The 12,704-nt window shown below is 41.1% G+C and overlaps 1 protein-coding gene across 1 annotated transcript in view; it reads left to right on the forward strand.

Moving 5' to 3' along the window:
- The first annotated feature begins 8,073 nt into the window (after window positions 1-8,073).
- Window positions 8,074-12,704, forward strand: part of LOC129818265 (melanopsin-B-like) — a 41,710-nt gene continuing 37,079 nt past the window's right edge. The window contains exon 1 of the mRNA XM_055874018.1: window positions 8,074-8,219. Coding sequence (XP_055729993.1) covers window positions 8,074-8,219 — 146 coding nt within the window. The remainder of the gene's footprint in view (window positions 8,220-12,704) is intronic.

A 12,704-nucleotide genomic window follows, 5' to 3' on the forward strand; every position in this document is an offset into this window, starting at 1 on the left:
CTTTCAGTGAGAATACACATACTCTTCCCACTGTCATGCAACTGAAAGTTCGTAAAATATGTTTTATAACACAATTCAATTGAAACAGATTGAAACTTTTACATGTGAATATTTTCTTCAAACAAATACAGACTTTCTTTCAAAGAAGTACTCAATTGTTGTTGTTTACTTTTAGCCTGGGTTTTAGACTGGCTCGCTAAATGTTTTGGTTCACCTTTAGCCTGGGTTTTAGACTGGCTTGATAAATATTTTGGTTTACCTTTAGCCTGGGTTTTAGACTGGCTCGCTAAATGTTTTGGTTTACCTTTAGCCTGGGTTTTAGACTGGCTTGCTAAATGTTTTGGTTTTAGCTTTAGCCTGGGTTATAGACTGGCTCGCTAAATGTTTTGGTTTACCTTTAGCCTGGGTTTTAGACTGGCTTGCTAAATGTTTTGGTTTTAGCTTTAGCCTGGGTTATAGACTGGCTCGCTAAATGTTTTGGTTTACCTTTAGCCTGGGTTTTAGACTGGCTCGCTAAATGTTTTGGTTTACCTTTAGCCTGGGTTTTAGACTGGCTTGCTAAATGTTTTGGTTTTAGCTTTAGCCTGGGTTATAGACTGGCTCGCTAAATGTTTTGGTTTACCTTTAGCCTGGGTTTTAGACTGGCTTGCTAAATGTTTTGGTTTTAGCTTTAGCCTGGGTTTTAGACTGGCTTGCTAAATGTTTTGGTTTACCTTTAGCCTGGGTTATAGACTGGCTCGCTAAATTTTGGGGTTTTATCTTTAGCATGGGTTTGAGACTGGCTTGCTAAATGTTTTGGTTTTACCTTTAGCATGGGTTTTTAGACTGGCTTGCAAATTTAGTTGGTTTACCTTTAACCTGGGTTTGAGATTGGCTTGCTAATCGGAAGGTGTCAAGGTGATAGAAAGTGTCTCTGACGTCAACCTGAGTGTAGAGATGTGCTGCAACATCAATGAGCACAGCATGGAGCACTGAATTGATGTGACACACTTGAGTCAGACCATCACTCACTGTGTTCAGTGTTGTAACAGATGGGGTTTTGTAATATGTTATGTGTTTCGGTCAATGTGGGCTGATATAGAAATAGCAACACTTTACAAATAAGAAATAGCAGCAAGTGGCTGATTGTAAATATAAAAAAATGGTCAGTTTACTTGTAATTTGAATATGTTTCTGTTTATATATACTCCATGGAACCCCTGGCCCAGGCAATTCATGAATCGAAGGAAATAACACAAACTTCCTTAAAATCTACTTAATCTCATTATTTGTACACAGACAATATTTTGCTATATCTAGACAATGTATCTCAATTGCTCCCAAACGCATTAAGGATCATAGATATCTAAACGTTTAAAATTGATTCAACCAAATCAGCCCTATGCATCTCAAGACCCCAATGGTGGATTCCATCTCTACTTATGGAATCCCAATCGTTTCCCAATTTAAATGTTTGGGAGTAGATGTACGTTATTTCCTTCCTGAGATAAAACCATTGGCAGAAACTTTAACAGAATGCTCAAATCAATGAAATCTGACCTCAGTAGATGGAATAATATCCCAGCTGCATTCATAAGAAGAATATCTATTGTCAAAATGTATATATTGCCACAGCTTAATTTCTGTAGTTCAATGCTTCCCATGGCTCCCCCTTCTGGCTACTGGGATAACATGTATAGTGCGGTTTCAATGTGTATAGCAAGGTAAACGATCCCGGATAAAATTAACATACTTACAAAGAATGAAAGAAATAGGAGGACTATTCATACCAAACTTTAAACTGTATTCCCAGGCACTAGCATTTCACCCCATCCATAATTGGTTTAGACATAATTATTCTGGCTGAGAGAAATGTGGTGTCTCCTATTTCCCTGGAAGAGGTGGTGGTCCTCACTGATATTATTGCTCAAACAATTTCTATTTTACATACACATTACCAGGCAACTCCTTTTTTCTATATTTATGTTTTGGTTTACCAAAACTCACTGGACAGGTTATTAGGTACACCACCCCGTTCACGAAAATGGATCGCTGCTAAAGACAGTGAGTCACGTGGCCGTGGCTTGCTATATAAGGCAGGCAGACAGGCATCGTGGCATTCACTTACTGTTCGATTGAATGTTAGAATGGGAAAAACAAGTGACTTTGAGCGTAGTATGATCGTCAGTGCCAGGCGTGCCAGATTCAATACCTCAGAAATGGCTCCCCTCCTGGGCTTTTCACGCACGACAGTGTCTACAGTTTACTGAGAATGGTGTGAAAAAGACATCCAGTCAGCAGCAGTCCTGTGGTTGAAGAAAAATGGCAAGAATCGTACCAGCTAACAGGCAGGCCACAAACAGACAAATAACGGTATAAAGCTGTCCCAACAGCAGAGCTTTCTTTTCAGCACCATGGAGTGAATCCTTACCACCGCTACACCTGGATATCAGCAGAGCCTTGTTTTTTTCAGTAGTCCTCTACCCAAATAGAATGGCGCCGACAGAGATGGTTGCCTCGCTTAGCATTCTTACGAAACTATGCAGTATTTTGTTTTTTATATATTATTTCTTACACTGTTACCCCAGGAAATCTTAAGTCTTATTACATACAGCCGGGAAGAACTACTGGATATAAGAGCAACGTCAATTTACCAGCATTACGACCAGGAATACAACTTTCCCGAAGCGGATCCTCTGTTTTGACCACCACCCAGGACAGTGGATCGGATCCCAGTAGGCAACCCAAAACAACGGCACCGCAGAAGGGGCAGACGGAGCGGTCTTCTGGTCAGGCTCCATAGACGGGCACATCGCTCACCGCTCCCGAGTATACTACTCGCCAATGTCCAGTCTCTTGACAACAAGGTAGCCAAAATTCGAGCAAGGGTTGCCTTCCAGAGAGACATCAGAGATTGTAACATTCTGTTTCACGGAAACATGGCTCACTCGGGATACGTTATCAGAGTCGGTACAGTCACCCGGTTTCTTCACGCATCGCGCCGACAAAAATAAACATTTCTCTGGTAAGAAGAAGGGCGGGGGTGTATGCCTTATGATTAACGAGTCGTGGTGTGATCATAACAACATACAGGAACTCAAGTCCTTCTGTTCACCTGACCTAGACTTCCTTACAATCAAATGCCGACCGCATTATCTACCAAGAGAATTCTCTTCGATTATAATCACAGCCGTGTATATCCCCCCCAAGCAGACACCTCGACGGCCCTGAAAGAACTTCACTGGACTCTATGTAAACTGGAAACCACATTTGCTGAGGCTGCATTTATTGTAGTTGGGGATTTTAACAAGGCTAATCTGAAAACAAGGCTCACAAAATTGTATCAGCATATCGCGGGCTGGCAGCATTATGGGTCATTGCTGCTCTAACTTCCGCGACGCATACAAAGCCCTCCCTCGCCCTCCTTTCGGCAAATCTGACTACAACTCCATTTTGTTGCTCCCAGCCTATAGATAGAAACTAAAACAGGAAACGCCCGTGCTCAGGTCTGTTTAACGCTGGTCCAACCAATCTGATTCCATGCTTCAAGATTGCTTCGATCACGTGGACTGGGATATGTTCCGGATAGCCTCAGACAACAACATTGATGTACACGCTGATTCGGTGAGCGAGTTTATTAGCAAGTGCATCGGTGATGTTGTACCCACAGTGAATATTAAAACCTTCCCCAACCAGAAACCCTGGATTGATGGCAGCATTCACGTAAAACTGAAAGCGCAAACCACTGCTTTTAATCATGGCAATCACGACCGGAAACATGACCGAATACAAACAGTGTAGTTATTCCTTCCGCAAGGAAAATCAAACAAGCTAAGCATCAGTATAGAGACAAAGTAGAGTCGCAATTCAACGGCTCAGACATGAGACGTATGTGGCAGGGTCTACAGTCAATCACGGATTACAAAAAGAAAACCTGCCCCATCGCGGAGACCGACGTCTTGCTCCCAGACAGACTAAACAACTTATTTGCTTGTTTTGAGGACAATACAGTGCCACTGACACGGCCCGCTACCAAAATCTGCGGGCTCTCCTTCACCGCAGCCTACGTGAGTAAAACATTTAAACGTGTTAACCCTCGCAGGGCTGCCAGCCCAGATGGCATCCCTAGCCGCGTCCTCAAAGCATGCGCAGACCAACTGGCTGATGTGTTTACGGACATATTCAGTCCTGATGTCTAGACCTTCATTTCGGTCATAAGAGACGGTAGCGGCAACATTATGTACAAAATAAGTTAAAAAATAAGTTGCAAATAAATTAACAAAAAAAACAATCGGCTGGGGGCACGTAAAACGTCTGCCTTCTTCTCTAGCGCCATCTTAATTACTTACTTTGATTTGTTTAACACTTTTCTTCGATACTACATGATTCCATATGTTATTTCATAGTTTTGATGTCTTCACTATTATTCTACAATGTAGAAAAGAGTCAATATAAAGAAAAGCCTTGAATGAGTAGGTGTGTCCAAACGTTTGACTGGTATTGTGTATATATACACACACTACCATGCAAAAGTTTGGGGTCACTTAGAAATGTCCTTGTTTTTGAAAGAAAAGCAATTTTTTTGTCCATTAAAATAACATCAAATTGATCAGAAATACAATGTAGACATTGTTAATGTTGTAAATTACTATTGTAGCTGGAAACGGCAGATTTTTAATCGAATATCTACATAGGCGTACAGAGGCCCATTATCAGCAACCAACACTTCTGTGTTCCAATGGCATGTTGTGTTAGCTAATCCAAGTTTATAATTTTAAAAGGCTAATTGATCATTAGAAAACCCTTTTGCAATTATGTTAGCAGAGCTGAATACTGTTGTCCTGATTAAAGAAGCAATAAAACTGGCCTTCTTTAGACTAGTTGAGTATCTGGATCATCATTATTTGTGGGTTCAATTACAGGCTCAAATTGGCCAGAAACAAATAACTTTCTTCTGAAACTCATCAGTCTATTCTTGTTCTGAGAAATGAATGCTATTCCATGCGAGAAATTGCCAAGAAACTGAAGATCTTGTGCAACGCTGTGTACTACTCCCTTCACAGAACAGCATAAACTGGCTCTAACCAGAATAAAAAGAGGAGTGTGAGGCCCTGGTGCACAACTGAGCAAGAGAGCAAGTACATTAGAGTGTCTAGTTTGAGAAACATACACCTCACAAGTCCTCAACTGGCAGCGTCATTAAATAGTACCCGCAAAACACCCATCTCAACGTCAACAGTGAAGAGGTGACTCCTGGATGCTGGCCTTTTAGGCAGAATTCCTCTGTCCAGTGTCTGTGTTCTTTTGCTCATCTTAATCTTCTATTTTTATTGGCCAGTCTGAGATATGTTTTTTTCTTTGCAACTCTGCTTAGAAGGCCAGCATCCCGGAGTCGCCTCTTCACTGTTGACGTTGAGACTGTTTATATGCAGGTACTATTTAATGAAGCTGCCAGTTGAGGACTTGTGAGGTATCTGGTTACTAATTGTTTAGTAATTGCTTGCTACCAACCTTGCCAGCAGGCATGCCAGCTAAGCTAGTTAGCCAAGCTATCTACTCTAATTTGACAGCCTCAAATAGCTTCTTGGTAGTAAGTTATGAGGTTGGGAGATTGGGAACCTATCTGGGCTAACTAAAGCCAACTTCATAAAATTGCTAGGTGGCTAGTAATATTACAGAGAAACAACAACAAAAATATTTTTTATAAAACAGGACAAATCTGACGGGGCGTGTGCCCCTGTGTCCCCATAGGCATGACGTATCTGCCCACCTCCCCCAACACACACATCTTTAGAGAGCTTCTGAAACACATGGCTTCTGAAACACAAACAAAAGGTGCCGAATACGCTATTAGTAAAATAAGCATTGCCTCTTGAGATTACTGTGAAACACTCTTGGACAGCCACACTGATGAGGGGGCTTCAGTCAGTCAGTCAGATAAATAGCAGTTGGATGGCCCCCACCCACACCACTTTGCTCTACTCTGATGTATTTCACAGATCGAAGCTGAAAAGCTACACATTAAGGGAAGGGGCATGGCCAGGGTTGGGTAGGTTAAAACCGTCTCCCCTCCTCTGTTTTGGTAAAAAGCTTAGGGATGGGCCTGGAGAAATGTAACCACTCTCAGATGAATAGACAGAGCTATGGATGCAATGACTAACCATCCATGGTATCAACATTATTGTTTGAACCATGTTATGAGGCTATACAGTGTTTGTTTACATTTAGAATGTTTACAAACTTTGGAGAAAAACAAGCGTATATTCTGGGTTCTGATGGGGTACAAAAGTTGAACTAAGCTCATGAGGCATAAGTTCAATTCTTTTAAGAATCATTGGATATATATGTATAATTTATGAGTCCAAAAATGTGTGTAGCAACTACAGATTACCCCTCTAAGTCTATCATAAGTGTGCTAGTTTGAGCATGTGTCCATTAGGCCTATGGATTTTTTTTTTATCAGCATGAATTAGATTGAACACCCCACTTTGATTCCATAGGCTGGGATCCACACTATGCAGCTGTTGCAAGAGCACATTTTTCACTGGCTGTCCACTGGTTTCAAAAACAATGATTGATAGGCAGTTTAAACTTCTTGAATTCAACCATTATTGGGTTCAAATACACATTTAGATTTGTTAACAGCCAACCACAACAACCACAATCCGTAAGGAGCAGATAGCTAAATGAAAGAGCAGCAGTGTGATTCACATCAATGCGCTATGTAGATATTAATAATAAGTGATATCCGTATCGCCGTAGACCACACCACTGCTGTCATCCTTACCTCCAAGTGTTTAGTAAAGTTGGATAATCTTTGGATGCCGACAGCAGTCGCACCATTGGAAGACATATCTTGGACTGAAGCTTGCTCTTTTCGCGCGATCCATCAAACACATTGGTGTCATCATAGTGGTCTATGGCTTGTGGTCAGACTCGCTCAGGTGGTATACATTTAAAGTTTTCAATGGTGATTTGAATGTCATTGAGAAAACAGATAAGTGTCAATTATTTTTTCTCTCTCGCTAACATCCTTTCTGAATTTAAAAGTAATCCTCGAAGTAATCATCTAGTTTTTCAAAAGTATCTGTACTCTGCAAAAATATTTTTTTGCTGGTAACATACAGTTACTATTTTTTGTAATCCCTTACATGTAATCCGTTACTCCCCAACCCTGGGCATGGCTTTACATTGCGTGACTCTTTGGGCATTCTTGATTTGATCACATTAACATAAATAAACAAATCCTCTTATAATCAGTACCTCAATGGGGTTGCGGTCAACCAGAGCCAAGTCATCATCACAAAATGCCACCGCTTAATCACTTCCTTTAATCATTACCTTTATGGATGGACATAACCCAGTGATTAATATTATAATTTATTAACAGTGACAAAAATGCTGCATTAAAGTAAACTTCATGACTTCATGAGTCTATGATTTCACATATTGTATAATTTTATCGCCAAAAGTAACACACTTTTATAAGATAAAAATGTCCAAACATGAAGTTTTGTTCATAGTATGTGCAGTCTCTCCTAAATTCTCTTTCCAAATGGTTGCTTGTCACAAGCACTTAGATCCATGATAACTAAAGGTTTTTGATTGTTATTGTTGTGCAGTGGCTTGCGGCCGATCAATGCATTCACACCAATGAGTAAGGAACCTCTGTCTGGGCAGAGCTACAGTATGTTGACTACACCTCAGCAGCTCAGCCACAAGGCTCTATCTGGAAGGGATCAATATCTGAACCACAGGACACATTTCACCTGGAGGATGATGGGACGTCAGATATGATGTTTGGATTCATTCTGAGAGCTGTTGTCTTACTACCTTGTTCCATCCTCTATCGGATGGAAAACAGTCAATGTTTACTACTGATATCATAGAGCCAAGACAAACCATGGAAGACAGTTATGTGATAAACAGACAGACAGAGCGAGAGACAGAGAGAGACAGAGAGAGACAGAGACAGAGATGTTGTGAAAGAGAGGGAGAGCTCTGTGGTGAAAGTGGTTTAGTGAAAGTGTTGTATTGTCCATTATGTGGTTCATATGGACTGAGTCAGGTCTGCTTCTCTCTTTTGTCCCAGGCATGTCAGGCATAGACAACATGGACCGAGGTTTCTTCCGGAAGGTGGATGTGCCAGACCACGCTCATTACATCGTGGCCTGCTTTGTCGTGGTGATTGGAGCGGTAGGGGTCGGTGGGAACGCCCTGGTGATGTACGCCTTCTTCAGGTAGGCCACAGTACCTGAGGGAAGAGGGGAATGAAGGAGGGAATATCACCTGTTGGAGGGGAGAGAGCAAGTGTTTCTAGTCTGGGTACCAGTCTGTTTCTGCCCTCTTCCAGACTGGCACCCAGGCTGAAGTATTTACATTTTTCTCCTCTAAACCTGTTCTTATTTGATTCACCAAAGTAATTACGAAGTGTTTATTACAGGATAGATTTGACCATGCAAGGTATTTAAAGAGGATATTTGAACATTTGAAGATCTTTTGTCGGAACAGGCATGAGAATGGGCATCATCGCAGATTTTCACACCCTTTGGTTTTAGCTCTCAGAGTTGTCCTCACATGCCTGTTCTTCAATCCTGTCCGTTTCCATTCCTCAATACTGTTTGTGTTCAGCTCTTCAGTAAGGGGCCGATTCAGACGTAGGAAATCGATGCCTTTTTTACCATTTTGATTTAAGCACTTCTCAGTAGTTGGTACTCAGACTTACCTTATACAAGTACGTTATGGGCTGTGCAGGTGTGGCTCCCTTGCATGCACTGAATAAATGGAATTCAACTGCTGAAAATCCTCCCACTTGCTGGCCAACAGATTTTCTGGTGGAGTTTTCATTCAATAGGGTCTCCAGTACATTTATCTAAATCCATCCCTTTAAATACGGTGTACATTTAATTTGAATTTGACAGACTCATTAGAATACCGTATATGGAGAGAATGGGTTCAGAATATTAGGGATCAATGAAATAAAGCCATCTAAAGACATTCATATTTGTCTCCTTTTCAGCACCAATTTCTACATTTAAAAATACTCTGATCTTGTACATTATTTAGGGTAAGGAAAGTATTTATGAATCATGCAAAGTAGGGTTGGAGAGCCTTTGCTCGTGAAATATATTGGTTAATCAAAAACATGGTGGTTTGATTCATCCTGAAAGTTGCCATATTCAACTGTTCAACCCATTAAACATTGGACGATGAGAAAAGTGTACAGTAGAGGTTGAATAATAGTCCTACAGACGGGTTGGTTTTTTGGCAACAAAACCGATGCGAGTGCAACCATGGAGCAAAATAGACGGGGTTGGCTTAGATTTGTTGACAACAGGTAAACTATATTTCATCTCCAATGTTTATTGAAAACATAAATATATTTCCACAATGAGTACTTGTCTCTCAAATACATCATTACTGCTGTTGGTTAGATAGCTAGCACATTTTTGGCCATATTAGCATTGACATGAAATCAGTCAAAACACCTCAAAACAAGACATGGTATCAAGAACAAGATGAAACCAGCTGAAACGAGTCACTTGCAATTCCCCACATGGCAGTTTCTTGTCATTGTTGCTAGCTATTTGACTATCCAGAATCACAACAACTTGTGGACTTCTGCTCCATAGAAGGGAACTCATTGCTTTCGTGACGTTGTCAGCCAACCCATCTATAAATGTACCCTAATAATCCTCAATAATCATGGAACTGTGATGACAAGGGTCCAGTCGTTGTGAACTGTGCACTAGGCTACAGGTTTAAACTGCTGTGTGTGGTCTTGGTTCCATAATGACTCAAATAGGCTACATGTCCCAAACGTTAACCTAATATGATCCACTATTACTAGCGACTCTGACGAACAACCACACGGACCCCAGCTAGCACAGTGGATCTGGGCCGATTCCGGCTGAGAGTCGGGGCACTCGGCTGAGAGTCAGACTCGGCCGACGTCATGTGCACCGAGTCTGGGACGCCTTAGGCACTATTGAGCTCAGGCCGATTCCGATGTGAGTTCTGGATAGTGTATTCCAGGTGACTACCTCATGAAGCTGGGTGAGAGAATGCCAAGAGAGTGCAAAGCTGTCATCAAGGTAAAGGGTGACTACTTTGAAGAATCTCAAATATAAAATATATTTTTATATATTTAACACTTTTTTGGTTACTACATGATTCCATATGTTTTATGTTATAGTTTTGTTGTCTTCACTATTATTCTACAATGTAGAACATAGTAAGAAAAAAGAAAAACCCTTGAATGAATAGGTGTGTCCAAACTTTTGACTGGTACTGTATATTTATACTGAACAAAAATATAAGCTCAACATGTAAAGTGTTTGTTTCATGAGTTTAAAAAAAAAGAAGAGCTAATTTCTCAAAAATTGAGCACAAATTTGTTAAAATTACTGTTAGTGGGCATTTCTCCTTTGCCAAGATAATCCATCCGACTGACATGTGTAGCATATCAAGAAGCTGATTAAACAGCATGATACTTACACAGGTGCACCTTGTGCTGGGGAAAATTAAAGGCCACTCTAAAATGTGCAGTTTTGTCACACAACACAATGCCACAGATTTTGCGGGAGCGTGCAACTTGCTTGCTGACTGCAGGAATGTCCACCAGAGCTGTTGCCAGATAATTAAATGTTAATTTATCTACCGTAAGCTGCCTCCAATGTCATTTTAGAGAATTTAGCAGTACGTCCAACGGCCTCACAACCGCAGGCCACGTGTAACCACGCCAGCCCAGGACCTCCACATCCGGCTTCTTACCTGCAAGATTGTCTGAGACCAACCACCCGGACAGCTGATGAAACTGTGGGTTAGCAGAACTGAAGAATTTCTGCACAAACTGTCAGAAACCATCTCAGTGAAGCTCATCCGTGTGCTCGTCGTCCTCACCAGGGTCTTGACCTGACTGCAGTTCTGCATCGTAACCGACTTCAGAGGGAAAATATTCACCTTCGATGGCCACTGGCACGCTGGAGAAGTTTGCTCTTCACAGATGAATCCCGGTTTCAACTGAGGACAGCATGTATGGCGTCGCGTGCGCAAGTGGTTTGCTGATGTCAGAATTGTGAACAGAGTGCCCCATGGTGGCGGTTGGGTTATGGCATAGGCAGGCATGAGCTATGGACAACGATCAATTGCATTTTATCAAGGGCAATTTGAATGCACAGAGATACCGTGACAAGATCCTGAGGCCCATTGTCATGCCATTCATCCACTGCCATGACCTCATGTTTCAGCAGGATAATGCACAATGTTGCAAGGATCTGTACACAATTCCTGGAAGCTGAAAATGTCCCAGTTCTTCCATGGCCTGAATACTCACAAGATATTTCACCCATTGAGCATGTTTGGGATGCTCTGGATCAACATGTACGACAGCATGTTCTAGTTCCCGCTAATATCCAGCAACTTCGCACAGCCATTGAAGAGGAGTGGGGCAACATTCCACAGGCAAAAAACCAACAGCCTGATCAACTCTCTGCGAAGGAGATGTGTTGCACTGCATGAGGCAAATGGTGGTCACACCAGATACTGACTGGTTTTCTGATCCACGCCACTACTTTTTTTAAAAGGTATCTGTGACCAACAGATACATATCTGTATTCCCAGTCATGTGAAGTCCATCGTTTAGGGTCTAATGCATTTATTTCAATTGACTGATTTCCTTAAATGAACTGTAACTCAGTAAAATCTTTGAAATTGTTGCATGTTGCGTTAATATTTTTGTTCAGTGTACAATCCCCTTATCCAAACAGATGACTTATTTACCTAGCTTTTATCAATAGCTGTTACAAATTTACAAAATACGGTGCATGGAGAATGGTGTTATTTTTATCAGAAAAAATCTAGTTTATGTTTGTCCACTTGGAACTGATAGGTTGCTCGACCTTATTCATGTTTTCCTTGTAACGGTGGTGTAATTATGAGGGAATTAAGTTAAAGGCCAAATACGCCTATCTGTAGACACCTCTGCCACACCTACATTTCTGTGATCTCCACTCCAAATGTATGGCACATACATTTCCTCATGCTTACATTCAAGGTCAGAATATGCACCGAGAGAAAGTTTATATTTATTTGTATTAACTATGCAAGTCAAGGATCGGCGTTCCGTCAACGGGACAGTTGTAAATCATGCAGCGTGTTATTTTCAAGATGGCAGATTTTAGAGAAACAACACGTCGGTACATATAAGTGTCTTATATCAGCTGAAAGCTTAAATTCTTGTTAATATAACTGCACTGTTCAATTTACAGTAGCCATTACTGCAAAAACAATGCCATGCTATTGTTTGAGGAGAGCTCCTAACAACAAAACCCTTTATTCAACGCGAAAGGTATGATAAATGTGTACTTACATTCTCAAATTATGTATTTTGATTTTGTATTTCCACTCGTTCAATTTGTAAAGAAAGGAATCTGTGAAAATCTCACCCTAAGCGTTGTTTGAATGAGTCAAATCACATTCGTATCTATTCCTCATGGATCCTAGAAGGTAACAAGACTTCACTATTTCCTTAGGGATGTAGTATAGCCTATAAGACACCATATTTGATCAGAGAGCGACGACTTAATGGCACGACGATGACGCGGGCGGCCATCACTTGAACGGCTGTATCTTTGTATAAGCACCAATCATGGTCAAACAAAGCTAGCTAGATAGCCAATGAACTGGGCTTTACGGAAGTATCTGGAAACCATGTATATGTTGTA

Source organism: Salvelinus fontinalis, chromosome 21 (genome assembly GCF_029448725.1).
Source record: "Salvelinus fontinalis isolate EN_2023a chromosome 21, ASM2944872v1, whole genome shotgun sequence".
In the NCBI taxonomy this organism is placed as follows: Eukaryota; Metazoa; Chordata; class Actinopteri; order Salmoniformes; family Salmonidae; genus Salvelinus; species Salvelinus fontinalis.